We start from the raw sequence: 19,456 nt of genomic DNA, 5'->3' as shown, positions 1-19,456 counted from the left end.
ATGGAATATTCTGTGTATGGGACGGAGTATACTATGTATGGGGTGGAGTATACTATGTATGGGATGGAGTATACTATTGGATGGAGTATACTATGGGATGCACTATACTATGTATGGGAAGGAGTATACCGTTCATGGGATGGAGTATACAGTGTATGGGATGGAGTAAACTATGGGATGGAGTATACTATGTATGGGATGGAGTATACTATGTATGGGATGGAGAATACTATGGGATGGAGTTTACCGTGTATGGGATGGAGTATACTGTGTATGGGATGGAGTATACTATGGGATGGAGTATACTATGGGGTGGGGTATACTATGTGGTGGAGTATACTATGTATGGGATGGAGTATACCATGGGGTGGAGTATACTATGGGATGGAGTATACTATGTATGGAGAGGAGTATACTATGGGATGGAGTATACGATGTATAGGATGGAGAATACTATGGGATGGAGTATACTGTGTATGGGATGGAGTATACTATGTATGGGGTGGAGTATACTATCTATGGGATGGAGTATACTATTGGATGGAGTATACTATGGGATGCACTATACTATGTATGGGAAGGAGTATACCATTCATGGGATGGAGTATACAGTGTAGCTCAGTTGGTAGAGCATGGTGTTTGCAACACCAGGGTTGTGGGTTCGTTTCCCACGGGGGGCCAGCACAGAAAAAAAAAATGTATGAAATGTATGCATTCACTACTGTAAGTCGCTCTGGATAAGAGCGTCTGCTAAATGACTAAAATGTAAAATGTAATGTATGGGATGGAGTAAACTATGGGATGGAGTATACTATGTATGGGATGGAGTATACTATGGGATGGAGTATACTATGTATGGGAAGGAGAATACTATGGGATGGAGTTTACCGTGTATGGAATGGAGTATACTGTGTATGGGATGGAGTATACTATGGGATGCACTATACTATGTATGGGAAGGAGTATACCGTACATGGGATGGAGTATACAGTGTATGGGATTTAGTAAACTATGGGATGGAGTATATTATGTATGGGATGGAGTATACTATGGGATGGAGTATACTATGTATGGGCTGGAGTATACTATACACGGGATGGAGTATAAAATGGGTTGGATTATAATATATATTGGATGGAGTACATTATGTATAGTATGGAGTATAATATGTGATGGAATATACTATAGGATGGGTATATTATTTATGGGATGGAGTATACTTTTGGATGGAGTATACTATCTGTGGGATTGAATATACTATGTGATTGAGAATACTATAGGATGGGGTATAGTATGCTTGGGATGGAGTATACTATGGGAAGGAGTATACTATGTATGGGATAGAGAATACTATGGGATGGAGTATACCGTGTATAGGACGGAGTATACCGTGTACGGGATGGAGTATACTATGGGATGGGCTATACTATGTGGTGGAGTATACTATGTATGGGATGGAGTATAATATGTATAGGATGGAGCATACTATGGGGTGGAGTATACTATGTAGTGGAGTATACTATGTATGGGATGGAGTATACAGTGGGGTGGGGTATACTATGGGGTGGAGTATACTATGGGATAGAGTATACTATGTATGGGATGGAGTATACTATGGGGTGGAGTATACTATGGGATGGAGTATACTATGTATGGAGAGGAGTATACTATGGGATGGAGTATACGATGTATAGGATGGAGAATACTATGGGATGGAGTATACTGTGTATGGGATGGAGTATACTATGTATGGGATGGAGTATACTATTGGATGGAGTATACTATGTATGGGATGGAGTATACTATGGGATGCACTATACTATGTATGGGAAGGAGTATACCGTACATGGGATGGAGTATACAGTGTATGGGATGGAGTAAACTATGGGATGGAGTATATTATGTATGGGATGGAGTATACTATGGGATGGAGTATACTATGTATGGGCTGGAGTATACTATGCACGGGATGGAGTATAAAATGGGATGGATTATAATATATATTGGATGGAGTACATTATGTATAGTATGGAGTATAATATGTGATGGAATATACTATAGGATGGGTATATTATTTATGGGATGGAGTATACTTTTGGATGGAGTATACTATCTGTGGGATTGAATATACTATGTGATTGAGAATACTATAGGATGGGGTATAGTATGCTTGGGATGGAGAATACTATGGGAAGGAGTATACTATGTATGGGATGGAGAATACTATGGGATGGAGTTTACCGTGTATGGGCTGGAGTATACTATGCACGGGATGGAGTATAAAATGGGATGGATTATAATATATATGGGATGGAGTACATTATGTATAGTATGGAGTATAATATGTGATGGAATATACTATAGGATGGGTATATTATTTATGGGATGGAGTATACTTTTGGATGGAGTATACTATCTGTGGGATTGAATATACTATGTGATTGAGAATACTATAGGATGGGGTATAGTATGCATGGGATGGAGAATACTATGGGAAGGAGTATACTATGTATGGGATGGAGAATACTATGGGATGGAGTATACCGTGTATGGGATGGAGTATACTGTGGGATGGAGTATACTATGGGATGGGGTATACTATGTGGTGGAGTATACTATGTACGGGATGGAGTATACTAAGTATAGGATGGAGTATACTATGGGGTGGAGTATACTATGTAGTGGAGTATACTATGTATGGGATGGAGTATACTGTGGGGTGGGGTATACTATGGGGTGGAGTATACTATGGGATGGAGTATACTATGTATGGGATGGAGTATACTATGGGGTGGAGTATACTATGGGATGGAGTATACTATGTAAGGAGAGGAGTATACTATGGGATGGAGTATACAATGTATGGGATGGAGTATACTATGGGATGGAATACTATGAATGGGGTGGAGTATACTATGTATAGGATGGAGTATACTATGGGGTGGAGTATACTATCTATGGGATGGAGTATACTATGGGATGGAGTATACTATGTATGGGATGGAGTATACTATGGGATGCAGTATACTATGTATGGGATAGAGTATACTATGGGGTGGAGTATACAGTACATGGGAAGGAGTATACAGTGTATGGGATGGAGTATACTATATATGGGATGGAGTATACTATGTATGGACTGGAGTATACTACGTACGGGATGGAGTATAAAATGGGATGGATTATAATATATATGGGATGGAGTATATTATGTATAGTTTGGAGTATAATATGTGATGGAATATACTATAGGATGGGTATACTATTTATGGATTGGAGTATACTTTGGGATGGAGTATACTATCTATGGGATTGAGTATACAAGAGATGGAGTATACTATGTGATTGAGAATACTATAGGATGGAGTATAGTATGCATGGGATGGAGTATACTAATGGAAGGAGTATACTATGTGTGGGATGGAGAATACTATGGGATGGAGTTTACCGTGTATGGGATGGAGTATACTGTGTATGGGATTGAGTATACTATGGGATGGAGTATACTATTGGATGGGGTATACTATGTGGTGGAGTATACTATGTATGGGATGGAGTATACTATGTATAGGATGGAGTATACTGTGGGGTGGAGTATACTATGGGGTGGAGTATACTATGGGATGGAGTATACTATTTCTGGGATGGAGTATACTATGGAGTGGAGTATACTATGGGATGGAGTATACTATGTATAGGATGGAGTATACTTTGTATGGGATGGAGTATACTACGTATGGGGTGGAGTATACTATGTATAGGATGGAGTATACTATGTTGTGGAGTATACTATGTATGGGATGGAGTATACTATGGGATGGAGTATACTATGGGATGCAGTATACTATGTATGGGATGGAGTATACTATGTATGGGATGGAGTATACTATGTATGGGATGGAGTATACTATGGGATGGAGTATACTATGTATGGGATGGAGTTTCCTATGTATGGGATGGGGTGTACTATGGGATAGAGTATGCTATGGGATGGAGTATACTATGGGATGGATTATGATATATATAGTATGGAGTATACTATGTGATGGAGTATACTATAGAATGGGTATACTGTTTATGGGATGGAGTATACTATGGGATGGAGTATACTTTATATGAGATGGAGTATACTATGCGATTGTCAGGTGCATCGTAGAAAGTGGACCAAGGCGCAGCAGGTATTGTGCTGATCATCTTTTATTTATATAAGTGAACACTTAAACAAAATAAAATCTATATACTATGTATACTATGTAGTGGACTATACTATGTATACGATGGAGTATACTGTGGGGTGGGGTATACTATGGGGTGGAGTATACTATGGGGTGGAGTATACTATGTATGGAGAGGAGTGTACTATGGGATGGAGTATACGATGTATGGGATGTAGAATACTATGGGATGGAGTATACTGTGTATGGGATGGAGTATACTATGTATGGGGTGGAGTATACTATGTATGGGATGGAGTAGACTATTGGATGGAGTATACTATGTATGGGATGGAGTATACTATGGGATGATCTATACTATGTATGGGAAGGAGTATACCGTTCATGGGATGGAGTATACAGTGTATGGGATGGAGTAAACTATGGGATGGAGTATACTATGTATGGGATGGAGTATACTATGGGATGGAGTATACTATGTATGTGCTGGAGTATACTATGCATGGGATTGAGTATAAAATGGGATGGATTATAATATATATGGGATGGAGTACATTATGTATAGTATGGAGTATAATATGTGATGGAATATACTATAGGATGGGTCTACTATTTATGGGATGGAGTATACTTTTGGATGGAGTATACTATCTGTGGGATTGAATATAATATGTGATTGAGAATACTATAGGATGGAGTATAGTATGCATGGGATGGAGTATACTATGGGAAGGAGTATACTATGTATGGGATGGAGAATACTATGGGATGGAGTTTACCGTGTATGGGATGGAGTATACTGTGTATGGGATGGAGTATACTATGGGATGGAGTATACTATGGGGTGGGGTATACTATGTGGTGGAGTATACTATGTATGGGATGGAGTATACTATGGGTTGGAGTATACTATGGGATGGAGTATACTATGTATGGAGAGGAGTATACTATGGGATGGAGTATACGATGTATGGGATGGAGAATACTATGGGATGGAGTATACTGTGAATGGGATGGAGTATACTATGTATGGGGTGGAGTATACTATGTATGGGATGGAGTATACTATTGGATGGAGTATACTATGTATGGGATGCAGTATACTATGGGATGCACTATACTATGTATGGGAAGGAGTATACCGTACATGGGATGGAGTATACAGTGTATGGGATGGAGTAAACTATGGGATGGAGTATATTATGTATGGGATGGAGTATACTATGGGATGGAGTATACTATGTATGGGCTGGAGTATACTATGCACGGGATGGAGTATAAAATGGGATGGATTATAATATATATGGGATGGAGTACATTATGTATAGTATGGAGTATAATATGTGATGGAATATAATATAGGATGGGTATATTATTTATGGGATGGAGTATACTTTTGGATGGAGTATACTATCTGTGGGATTGAATATACTATGTGATTGAGAATACTATAGGATGGGGTATAGTATGCATGGGATGGAGAATACTATGGGAAGGAGTATACTATGTATGGGATGGAGAATACTATGGGATGGAGTGTAACGTGTATGGGATGGAGTATACTGTGTATGGGATGGAGTATACTATGGGATGGAGTATACTATGGGATGGGGTATACTATGTGGTGGAGTATACTATGTATGGGATGGAGTATACTATGTATAGGATGGAGTATACTATGGGGTGGAGTATACTATGTAGTGGAGTATACTATGTATGGGATGGAGTATACTGTGGGGTGGGGTATACTATGGGGTGGAGTATACTATGGGATGGAGTATACTATGTATGGGATGGAGTATACTATGGGGGTGGAGTATACTATGGGATGGAGTATACTATGTAAGGAGAGGAGTATACAATGGGATGGAGTATACAATGTATGGGATGGAGTATACTATGGGATGGAGTATACTGTGTATGGGATGGAGTATACTATGAATGGGGTGGAGTATACTATGTATAGGATGGAGTATACTATGGGGTGGAGTATAATATCTATGGGATGGAGTATACTATGGGATGGAGTATACTATGTATGGGATGGAGTATACTATGGGATGCAGTATACTATGTATGGGATAGAGTATACTATGGGGTGGAGTATACTGTACATGGGATGGAGTATACAGTGTATGGGATGGAGTATACTATGGGATGGAGTATACTATATATGGGATGGAGTATACTATGTATGGACTGGAGTATACTATGTACGGGATGGAGTATACAATGGGATGGATTATAATATATATGGGATGGAGTATATTATGTATAGTTTGGAGTATAATATGTGATGGAATATACTATAGGATGGGTATACTATTTATGGATTGGAGTATACTTTGGGATGGAGTATACTATCTATGGGATTGAGTATACAAGAGATGGAGTATACTATGTGATTGAGAATACTATAGGATGGAGTATAGTATGCATGGGATGGAGTATACTAATGGAAGGAGTATACTATGTGTGGGATGGAGAATACTATGGGATGGAGTTTACCGTGTACGGAATGGAGTATACTGTGTATGGGATTGAGTATACTATGGGATGGAGTATACTATTGGATGGGGTATACTATGTGGTGGAGTATACTATGTATGGGATGGAGTATACTATGTATAGGATGGAGTCTACTGTGGGGTGGAGTATACTATGGGGTGGAGTATACTATGGGATGGAGTATACTATTTCTGGGATGGAGTATACTATGGAGTGGAGTATACTATGGGATGGAGTATACTATGGGATGGAGTATACTTTGTATGGGATGGAGTATACTATGTATGGTGTGGAGTATACTATGTATAGGATGGAGTATACTATGGTGTGGAGTATACTATGTATGGGATGGAGTATACTATGGGATGGAGTATACTATGGGATGCAGTATACTATGTATGGGATGGAGTATACTATGGGGTGGAGTATGCGTACATGGGATGGAGTATACTATGTAAGGGATGGAGTATACTATGTATGGGATGGAGTATACTATGTATGGGATGGAGTATACTATGTATGGGATGGAGTATACTATGGGATGGATTATACTATGGGATGCAGTATACTATGTATGGGATGGAGTATACTATGGGGTGGAGTATGCGTACATGGGATGGAGTATACTGTGTATGGGATGGAGTATACTATGTATGGGATGGAGTATACTATGTATGGGATCGAGTATACTATGGGATGGAGTATACTATGTATGGGATGGAGTTTCCTATGTATGGGATGGGGTGTACTATGGGATAGGGTATGCTATGGGATGGAGTATACTATGGGATGGATTATAATATATATGGGATGGAGTATATTATATATAGTATGGAGTATACTATGTGATGGAGTATACTATAGAATGGGTATACTGTTTATGGGATGGAGTATACTATGGGATGGAGTATACTTTATATGAGATGGAGTATACTATGCGATTGTCAGGTGCATCGTAGAAAGTGGACCAAGGCGCAGCAGGTATTGTGCTCATCTTCTTTTATTTATATAAGTGAACACTTAAACAAAATAAAATCGACGTCAACCAACAGTTCCGTAAGGACACAAGGACTATACGAAAAACAACTACCCACAAAACCCATGAAGGAAAAAACCCTACTTAAATATGATCTCTAGATTTGGATAGAAAACAGTCTAAAGTTTCTAAAACTGTTTGAATGGTGTCTGTGAGTAAAACAGTACTCAAATGGCAGGCCAAAACCTGAGAAGATTCCATACAGGAAGTGCCTTGTCTGACAATTTTTTGTCCTTCTGTTGCATCTCTATCGACATTACAGCATCTGTGCTGTAACGTGACACTTTCTAAGGCTTCCATTGGGTCTCTGAAGCCTCCAGAAAGTGGAATGGGGTGTCTGCTGTTTCTGGGCAAAGAACAGCAGCAGAGATTGTAAGTGGTCAGCCCGGGGACAGTGACACTAGAGATGCGCATGCACGAGAATTCTCCATTTTTTTCTTTCAGCCTTTGAATGAATACAACGTTGCCCGGTTGGAATATTAACGCTATTTGACGAGAAAAATAGCATAAAAATTGATTTTAAACAGCGTTTGACATGCTTCTAAGTACGGTAATGGAATATTTTGACATTTTTTGTCACGAAATGCGCTCACGCGTCACCCTTCGGATAGTGACCTGAACACACAAACAAAACGGAGGTGTTTGGATATAACTATGGATTATTTGGAACCAAAACATTTGTTGTTGAAGTAGAAGTCCTGGGAGTGCATTCTGACGAAGAACAGCAAAGGTAATCAAATTTTTCTAATAGTAATTCTGAGTTTAGGTTGTCCCAAACTTGGTGGGTGTCAAATTAGCTAGCCTGTGATGGCCGAGCTATGTACTCAGAATATTGCAAAATGTGCATTCGCCGAAAAGCTATTTTAAAACTGGACATAGCGATTGCATAAAGGAGTTCAGTATCTATAATTCTTAAAATAATTGTTATGTATTTTGTCAACGTTTATCATGAGTAATTTAGTAAATTCACCGGAAGTTTTCGGTGGGTATGCTAGTTCTGAACATCACATGCTAATGTAAAAAGCTGGTTTTTGATATAAATATGAACTTGATTTAACAAAACATGCATGTATTGTATAACATAATGTCCTAGGAGTGTCATCTGATGAAGATCATCAAAGGTTAGTGCTGCATTTAGCTGTGGTTTTGGTTTTTGTGACATTATATGCTAGCTTGAAAAATGGGTTTGTGATTATTTCTGGCTGGGTACTCTCCTGACATAATCTAATATTTTACTTTCGTTGTAAAGCCTTTTTAAAATCGGACAATGTGGTTAGATAAAGGAGAGTCTTGTCTTTAAAATGGTGTAAAATAGTCATATGTTTGAAAAATGGAATAGTCTGTCCTCAACAGGTTAAACAAAATAAATCGACGTCAACCAACAGTTCCGTAAGGACACAAGGACTATACGAAAAACAACTACCCACAAAACCCATGAGGAAAAAAACCCTACTTAAATATGATCTCTAATCAGAGGCAACGAGATTCAGCTGCCTCCAATTAGAGATCAACCCAAAATACACAACATAGAAATATAAGAACTAGTATAAACACATAGAAACAGATAACATAGAACATAAACCAAAAACCCCGAAACACACAAAAGAAACCTTCCCTGCCACGCCCTGACCAAACTACAATAACAAATAACCCTTTTTACTGGTCAGGACGTGACAGTGATGAGAATACTATAGGATGGAGTATAGAATGTATGGGATGGAGTATACTATGGGATGGAGTATACTATGTATGGGATGGAGAATACTATCGCTCTGGATAAGAGCGTCTGCTAAATGACCTGAAAATTTTTTTTTGAAAATGGATGGAGTATAATATGGGATGGAGTATACTGTGTATGGAATGGGGTATACTATGGGATGGAGGATACTATGTATGGGATGGAGTATACTATGGGGTGGAGTATACTATGGGATGGAGTATACTATGTATGGGATGTAGTATACTTTGGGGTGGAGTATACCGTACATGGCATGGAGTATCCTGTGTATGGGATGGAGTATACGATGTATGGGATGGAGGATACCATGGGATGGAGTATACTGTGTATGGGATGGAGTATACTATGAGATGGAGTATACTATGGATGGGATGGAGTATACTATGGGGTGGAGTATACTATGTATGGGATGGAGAATACTATGGGATGGAGTATACCGTGTATGGGATGGGGTATACTATGGGATGGAGTATAATATGGGATGGAGTATAATGTGTATGGAATGGGGTATACTATGGGATGGAGGATACTATGTATGGGATGGAGTTTACTATGTGGTGGGGTATACTATGGGGTGGAGTATACTATAGGATGGAGTATACTATGTATGGGACGGAGTATACTATGGGGTGGAGTATACTATGGGATGGAGTATACTATGTATGGGATGGAGTATACTATGAGATGGAGTATACTATGGATGGAGTATACTATGGATGGGATGGAGTATACTATGGGGTGGAGTATACTATGTATGGAATGGAGTATACTGTGGGGTGGGGTATACTGTTTGGTGGAGTATACTATGGGATGGAGTACACTATGTATGGGATGGAGTATACTATGGGATGGAGTATACTATGGGATGGACTATACTATGGGGTGGAGTATACTATGGGATTGAGTATACTATGTATGGGATGGAGTGTAGTATGGGGTGGAGTATACTGTGTATGGGATGGAGTATACTGTGGGGTGGGGTATACTGTTTGGTGGAGTATACTATGGGATGGAGTACACTATGTATGGGATGGAGTATACTATGGGATGGAGTATACTATGGGATGGAGTATACTATGGGGTGGAGTATACAATGGGATTGAGTATACTATGTATGGGATGGAGTGTTGTATGGGGTGGAGTATACTGTGTATGGGATGGAGTATACTGTGGGGTGGGGTATACTGTTTGGTGGAGTATACTATGGGATGGAGTACACTATGTATGGGATGGAGTATACTATGGGATGGAGTATACTATGGGATGGAGTATACTATGGGGTGGAGTATACTATTGGATTGAGTATACTATGTATGGGATGGAGTGTAGTATGGGGTGGAGTATACTGTGTATGGGATGGAGTATACTATGGGATGGAGTATACTATGGGATGGAGTATACTATGTCTGGGATGGAGTATACATTGTATGGGATGGAGTATACTATGAATGGAGTATACTATGGGATGGATATACTATGTATGGGATGGAGTATACTATGGGATGGAGTATACAATGTATGGGATGGAGTATACAGTGTATGGGATGGAGTATACTATGGGATGGGGTGTACTGTGTATGGGATGGAGTATACTATGGATGCAGTATACTATGTATGGGATGGAGTATACTATAGGATGGAGTATTCTATGTATGGGATGGAGTATACTATGGGATGGGGTATACTGTGTATGGGATGGGGTATGCTATGGATGGAGTATACTATGTATGGGATGTAGTATACTATGGGGTGGAGTATACTATGTATTTTCTATTAAATATGATGGAAATAATGACAATGTATCTTGGGAACTCCTACACAAACAATGACAACGTTACTTGTGGATTTGGGGGCTTCAATATGTCTGTCTATGTTTCCACTGGGGAAGCAGGATGAACACAGACGGCTAGATGTTGTTGTAACCACGTCACATTAGGGCTGAGAAGTCTTGACAAGTAGAATTATTTAACAGTGTCGTGACAAGTAGAATGAATTAACAGTGTCTTGACAAGTAGAATGAATTAACAGTGCCTTGACAAGTAGAATTAATAAAAAGTGTCTTGACGAGTAATGTGAATTAATAGTGTTTTGACAGGTAGCATGAATTAACAGTGTCAATACAAGTAGATTGAATTAAAAGTATTGGCAAGTACACTGAATTAACAGTGCGTTGACAAGTAGAATTATTTAACAGTGTCGTGACAAGTAGAATGAATTAACAGTGTCTTGACAAGTAGAATTATTTAACACTGCCTTGACAAGTAGAATGAAATAATAGTGCCTTGACAAGTAGATTTATTTAACAGTGTCTTGACAAGTAGATTTATTTAACAGTGTCTTGACAAGTAGAATGAATTAACAGTGTCTTGACAAGTAGATTTATTTAACAGTGTCTTGACAAGTAGAATGAATTAACAGTCTTGACAAGTAGTATGAATTAACAGTGCCTTGACAAGTAGATTTATTTAACAGTGTCTTGACAAGTAGAATGAATTAACAGTGTCTTGACAAGTAGATTTATTTAACAGTGTCTTGACAAGTAGAATGCATTAACAGTGTCTTGACAAGTAGAATGCATTAACAGTGTCTTGACAAGTAGAATGAATTAACAGTGTCTTGACAAGTAGATTGAATTTACAATGGCTTGACAAGTAGAATGAACCTACAGTGTCTTCACAATTACTAAGAATTAACAGTGTCTTGACAATTATTATGAATTAACTGTGTCTGGACAAATCAAATGAATTAACAGTGTCTTGACAAGTATAACTAATTTACTATGTCTTGATAAGTAGTATGAATTAACAGTGTCTTGACAAGTACATTTAATTAACAGTGTCTTGACAAGTATAATTAATTGACTGTGTCTTGATAATTATTATGAATTAACAATGTCTTGACAAGTATAATGAATTAACAGTGTGTTGACAATAAGCATGGATAAATTAACAGTGTCTTGACAAGTAGAATAAATTAACAATGGCTTGACAAGTTTCAGGAATTAACAATGTCTGAACAAGTAGCAAGAATGAATAGTGTCTTGACAAGTAGGATGAAGTAACAGTGTCTTGACAAGTGGTGTGAATTAACCTCTATGGGCTAGGTGGGACGATTGCGTCCCACCTACTCAACAGCCAGTGTAATCCCGTGGCGCGTTATTCAAATTCCTCAAAAATGCAAAAACTTCAATTTTTCAAACATATGACTATTTTACACCATTTTAAAGACAAGACTCTCGTTAATCTAACCACACTGTCCGATTTCAAAAAGGCTTTACAACGAAAGCAAAACATTAGATTATGTCAGCAGAGTACCAAGCCAGAAATAATCAGACACCCATTTTTCAAGCTAGCATATAATGTCACATAAACCCAAACCACAGCTAAATGTAGCACTAACCTTTGATGATCTTCATCAGATGACAACCCTAGGACATTATGTTATACAATACATGCATGTTTTGTTCAATCAAGTTCATATTTATATTAAAAAACAGCTTTTTACATTAGCATGTGACTAGCATGTGACTAGCATTCCCACCGAACACTGCCGGTGAATTTACTAAATTACTCACGATAAACGTTCACAAAAAGCATAACAATTATTTTAAGAATTATAGATACAGAACTCCTCTATGCACTCAATATGTCCGATTTTAAAATAGCTTTTCGGTGAAAGCACATTTTGCAATATTCTCAGTAGATAGCCCGGCATCACAGGGCTAGCTATTTAGACACCCAGCAAGTTTAGCACTCACCAAAGTCAGATTTACTATAAGAAAAATGTTATTACCTTTGCTGTCTTCGTCAGAATGCACTCCCAGAACTTCTACTTCAATTACAAATGTTGGTTTGGTTCAAAATAATCCATAGTTATATCCAAACAGCGGCGTTTTGTTCGTGCATTCAAGACACTATCCGAAAGGGTAAATAAGGGTGACGAGCATGGCGCAATTCGTGACAAAAAAATTCTAAATATTTCATTACCGTACTTTGAAGCATGTCAACCGCTGTTTAAAATCAATTTTTATGCCTTTTTTCTCATAAAAAAGCGATAATATTCCGACCGGGAATCTGCATTTAGGTAAACAGACGAAAGAAAATAAAGCATTCGGTCGACTCGGGCACGCGCCTAAGCCCATACTACTCTGATCGGCCACTTGCCAAACGCGATAAAGTGTTTCAGCCAGAGGCTGCCTCGATATCGTTCAGCTTTTTCCCGGGCTCTGAGAGCCTATGGGAGCCGTAGGAAGTGTCACGTTATTGCAAAGATCCTCAGTCTTCAATAAAAAGAGCCAAGATGAAACACAACTTGTCAGACAGGGCACTTCCTGCATGGAATCTTCTCAGGTTTTGGCCTGCCATATGAGTTCTGTTATACTCACAGACACCATTCAAACAGTTTTAGAAACTTTAGGGTGTTTTCTATCCAAAGCCAATAATTATATGCATATTCTAGTTACTGGGCAGGAGTAGTAACCAGATTAAATCGGGTACGTTTTTTATCCGACCGTGTCAATACTGCCCCCTAGCCCTAACAGGTTAACAGTGTCTTGACAAGTATAATGAATTAACAGTATCTTGACAAGTAGTATGAATTAACAGCAGAGATGGGACCAAGTCATTGTTTTACAAGTCACAAGTAAGTCTCAAGTCTTAGTACTCAAGTCCCAAGTCAAGTACAAAGTCAAGACAGGCAAGTCCAAGTCAAGTCTCAAGTCAAGACCAACAAGTCTCGAGTCAAGTCTCAAGTCCTAAACTTTGAGTTTCGAGTCCTAAACAAGTCATAATGTGCTTTTCACAAAATGTAATACCATTTCATAGTTTTAACACGAGTAATAGTTAGTATATTACATTTACGCAAATCACGAATGCTTTTAAAAATATATTTATTACTTTCCAAATAAATGTTATATTTCCAAGGAAATACATGGGTAGCCATAAGAAAGATCCCCTCCCCCCATAGAGATCGACTATCGAGGATCGCTATGGGGCGCAATCGGGCGATGTAGGCTTGTACACAATCGCCCAAGCTTAACACACACACACACACACACACACACAATGGCTTTAGGAACAGCAGTAACATCAGGCAGGATTTAGGCTACCAACAGCCTAGCCAGTTGTAGCTCAATCTTGGGTGCAATGATCATGTTCCCACACTGACTGACTGTGTGGAGGCTCATTGATTTAACATTACTTTAGCCAACATGCTACACTAGCAAAGTTATGAACTTACCGTTCTTTGTGCAGCTTCACATGTCGAACAAAGTTGGAAGTTGATGTGCCTCCTTCTGTCATTTTCTTCCCGCATGTTTTGCAAGTTACAATCCGTTTTTTGTTGATACAACGTAGTCTTTATATCCGCAAATAATAATTTGGGGTATCATCTTTCCAAGGGCTCCATCTGAATTCACTCGCCGACGTTCCTCTGCACTGCCACGCACAACTTTTTCTCAGCTGGCACAATTTGATTGGCTGCTGTCCGATTCAAACTGTAATCCGTTAAATTAAGAGTTGATGCGCTGCACACTTTTTTTAATAGCATAATTTTTTATATTTGGTCTTGGGGAGGGTATCAAGTCAGTTCGAGTCAAAAGGCTCAAGTCCAAGTTAAGTCACGAGTCATTGGTGTTAAAATCAAAGTCGAGTTGCAAGTCATCATATTTGTGACTCGAGTCTGACTCGAGTCCAAGTCATGTGACTCGAGTCCACACCTCTGATTAACAGTGTCTTGACAAGTAGGTTGAATTAACAGTGTCTTGACAAGCGGAATGAATTAACAGTTTCTTGACAAGTAGGATGAATTAATAGCGCTGGACCGTTTGTTTGCGTATTTCTTATTCATTTGCACACATCCATCAAATTGTTGTCTGTTGTACAATCTGTGGAACATTGTTTTTGCCATTCCATTCAGCAGTTCAAAAGACAAAAAAAGAGAAGTAAAACATTTCCAGAGCTTTTTGGTTCTTCCTATCAAAAGCGTCCACACACAGACTATTAATAAAGGGTCTCTCTCTCAGACTCCCTGAAACAGAGTTGACAGGAGTGTTCCTCCACACAGCAGATCCACTCCCTCAGGTTGACTAGTCAGTCACGTTGTTGTAGCTCTTCTTTATGTCTTCTGCTCCGGCCATTTTAATACAAGGGCACGTTCCCCATTTTAATGGAAGGCACTAAGCGTAACTGGCCCTGACGTTGAGTTTGTTCAGTTTCTCCTTGGAGCCCATGGACCCAATTCCATGCAATAGCATCTTGGCACCTCCTCGGAAAAGATGGAACCTTCATGTATATACACTCCCACAATGAATGAATAGGTAAACAGAAGGGTGTGAAAGAGTGATGGCCAAAATATATAGTATTCACTCTCAGAGAGGCACAAAGAGGGATGTATCTGTGTGTGGGGAGAGGGTAGGTGTGCTAATGTATGAGAGGGGGCTAAGGCTGGATGGGGAGTTTGGGGGAGTTAGAGGGAGGGGCCCGGGTGAGAGCAGAAGTTTCTCCAGGCTTTTAAAGTGAGCTGCTTGGTGTTAACTCAATCAAAAGGTGAATTATAACTCTGGAGACACTCAGCTAACCCTTCATTATAACCCTAATCCTTCTTACAACCCTTAGCCTTCTTACCAACAGAGCTGCAGTGTGGGCAATGCCCCGTTACACACAGACACAGTGAGAGGGGAGAGACATTATTCCCTGGAGAGAAAACACACACACACACACACACAGACACACACACACGAAAATGAAGCTACTGATAAAAATCAATCACAAATCCATTTAACACAGAGAGAGAAAAGTGAGATAAAATACGCTAACTCTCAAAGAAGAGAGGGGATTGAGGGGGAGCGAGTGTCTGTGTGTATTTATGTGTATCTAGAGTTTGTTCAGAATATTTATTTCAGGTCAGACATTGACCCTACTCTATCAGCACTTTAATAAAGTGCTACTCACTTTGGAAGCGGTATTTTGCTTGTTACTTAAATCTGGGCCTTTTCCATATAATCCTTGAAATTGAAAATGATTACTTTTAGCTCCCAATTCAACTGTTGATGTTGAATAGGCCTATGAAAAACAGTTGTTCTATTGTATTTTTTAAAAATATTATTTCATATTAAATTCTTTACAAGTCAGCAGTTAGGTAAAACATTTTACATTGAATGTATTTACTTTATTTCATATCGAAAGTGTCCTGATTTATGTTAATAGTCATATATTTCTGTAGGAAACTTTTTTCGATACATTGTATAAGGTGATATTATAGCAGAGCTCTGCCATTAAGCCTAGACAGTAGATTACTTTAACGAAATTCACCAAGATAAGTTTTGATAAATTAATAAAATATTTACTTATTGCTTAGGTTGGCTACTTAGGCATGTACACTACTGTTACAAATGAACATGTAAACAATATGTAATTGGGTAGGACAACCATCTCATTAGTCTATAGGTCATAATTATGCAGTGTTCATTTTAGGCTACAGAAAATATCGAATGAATCCGTAGTGAATTACAAGTTATATGTTGGCGTGATTAGAGCTTTCCCACAACTTTGACACTGGTTGAACAGCTGAATAAAGTAGAACTATAGAGCACCAGGTTGTCCATGATTTCCAAGTAAATATCTTTATATATATATATATATATATATATATAGTAATCAAAAGATGATCATATACTGTAATAAAAGGCAATTCAAACAGAAAATGCAACAAAGTAATAGCAAAGAAGCGTGCTATAAAACCTGGGCCATTTGAATTATTCCAATGGTGAACAAGTGTTGCCAGTGAGAGGCACTGGCGTTGCGTTTAACAGCACAACTTTGAAAACTTTTCAGCAAACACTATTTAACTCAGCAGTTAGTTTTGGAAAAGTATACATAAGGCACAGGCTGCACATAATCGTATAATATTACTACTAATACTACTACTACTACTACTCATAATAATAATAACAATAAAAGTATTATTATTTCACCTATATTTTTTTAATTTTTTTTTTACATTTACCTGTACCACTCCAGTCCATTCTCGTAGTTACGGTCGAAGAAGTGCGGTTCGGCTCCCACGGCTCTGAGGTCTGGGTGTACACGGAGGAACTCGAGTAGCGCGCGCGTCCCTCCTTTCTTTACCCCGATGATTAGCGCCTGGGGCAGCTCCTTTCTCCCCTCTCCAAGCGGACTGAGTTTACCGGTACTTCCAGTCTTCACTGTAAACTGATGTGACAATCTCTTCGAAGAAACGATGTCATCCAAAGAAAGCTGTATATCACGCGACAATTCCCGGTTCTCGCTATCGCTGTCTACCTGAGGTCCCGATTTGTACAAAACCTGTCCCTTATCAGTATCGTCGAACCGGGAGTCCTCAGAGATCAATTTAGTGTCGTCAGCGCTCTCGTAGCTCAAGCGCGCCTTGGACTCCGTGGTCCATTTCTTTAACAGTCTTTTCCTCCTCAGCGACTTCAAGTCTTGTAGTTCCGATGTGAAGAAGCCCACGACTTGGCTGGAGGCTTTCACCAGCGTGGGCATGCTGCTACAGCGGTCCGTGAGGCAGTGGAGGAGGTACAGGGAGGTGAGGAGAGAACACAGCATAACCACGAATTTCTTGAAAATGCTTCGGGACAGGGGGTCCGAATAGACTCTTCTAAAAGCCATAACGGTCCTTGGGTCGCCGGTTCAGGAGCCACAGCCATGCTAAGCAGACATTCTTGGGTCTTGCCATTAAGAAATAGAGAGGACAGCTCTTAGGCTACCGGAGCTCGCTCCGCATCCAGCAGTGGATTAGACCTTGCACGCGCATCACACCAAAATAACCCTCACATGTGTCCCAGAGCTCGAGCTGTTATTCTCCTTATAATGAATAATATTGTAAGTCTATGTCAACATTAAAAAAAAAATGTTGAATATGCAGTGCAATTCTAAATGTCAAATTCTGTTTATATAGGCTAGCAATCCCGCATAAAACGAATCCTTTATTAAGAAAACAGAATTATAAGTAGCCTAGCCACGACTAAAATATGACATGTAGGCTATGTTTGTTTATTGTTTAAATGAAATGACCATGCATAATGCCAGGTCAAAAAGACAAGGCAATGGTAACTTCAGCACCTCTGTCTACTCCACATTGCGGTTGTTGTATCAAACTTCTGCAAAACATCAGAGGTAGAATGTCATGTCTTCTGCCATGTCTTCTGCCACACACACACACAGTTACATATTGCTATGCTTGTGGGGACCAAATAATTGATTCCCATCCAAAATCATATTTTCCCTAACCTTAACACTTAACCTAACCCTGACCTTAACCCTAAGCCTAACATTAACTCCAAATCCCTAACCCTAAAATGATACCTAACCCTATACCTAACCTGAACCACAACCTTAATTCTAATCTTAACCCTAATTGTAACCCTAAACCTAACCCCTAAGCATAAAATAGCATTTTACCTCATGGGGACCGACAAAATGTCCCCACTTATCCGAATGTTACATGTTTTACTATCCTTGTGAGGACTTTTAATACCCACAAGGATAGTTCAACAAAAACACACACAGACACACACACACACACACACACACACACACACACACACACACACACACACACACACACACACACACACACACACACACACACACACACACACACACACACACACACACACACACACACACACACAGTTGTATTAAGTCATTGTTAACATTTTCCTTATAGTATAATTAAATGACTGTGGTTTACCCTTGTTCTGGAGCTAAATGTTTTTGTTTTTTTCACTGAGTCAACCTAAGAACGATTGGGACTGTCTCTCCATCACTCTCCTTAGATTTTCCATTTCCCAACAGTCACAGTCACACGTAAACTCAAACCTCTCTCTGCGTCAGGCCACCTAAGAAGATGGCCTCCATTGTAAACTTTCTGTCTCTCTGTTTTATAATACAGAGCGGAACAGCAGAAAGTAAAATAATGATAACAGGCACATTATTACTTTACAAGTGAACAAGAACC

General features: G+C 39.1%; 1 protein-coding gene across 1 annotated transcript in view; it reads right to left on the bottom strand.

The window, feature by feature from the left end:
* The window catches only part of LOC106610530 (heparan sulfate glucosamine 3-O-sulfotransferase 3A1), a 122,188-nt gene extending 103,975 nt beyond the window's left edge, over positions 1-18,213 (bottom strand). The window contains exon 1 of the mRNA XM_014209920.3: positions 17,462-18,213. Within this exon, the coding sequence (XP_014065395.1) occupies positions 17,462-18,105 (644 nt within the window). The 5' untranslated portion in view covers positions 18,106-18,213. The remainder of the gene's footprint in view (positions 1-17,461) is intronic.
* Positions 18,214-19,456: the final 1,243 nt, after the last annotated feature.

This window comes from Salmo salar, chromosome 01, assembly GCF_965601325.2.
Source record: "Salmo salar chromosome 01, fSalSal1, whole genome shotgun sequence".
NCBI lineage: Eukaryota > Metazoa > Chordata > Actinopteri > Salmoniformes > Salmonidae > Salmo > Salmo salar.
This window is presented reverse-complemented; position numbering and strand designations above follow the sequence as displayed.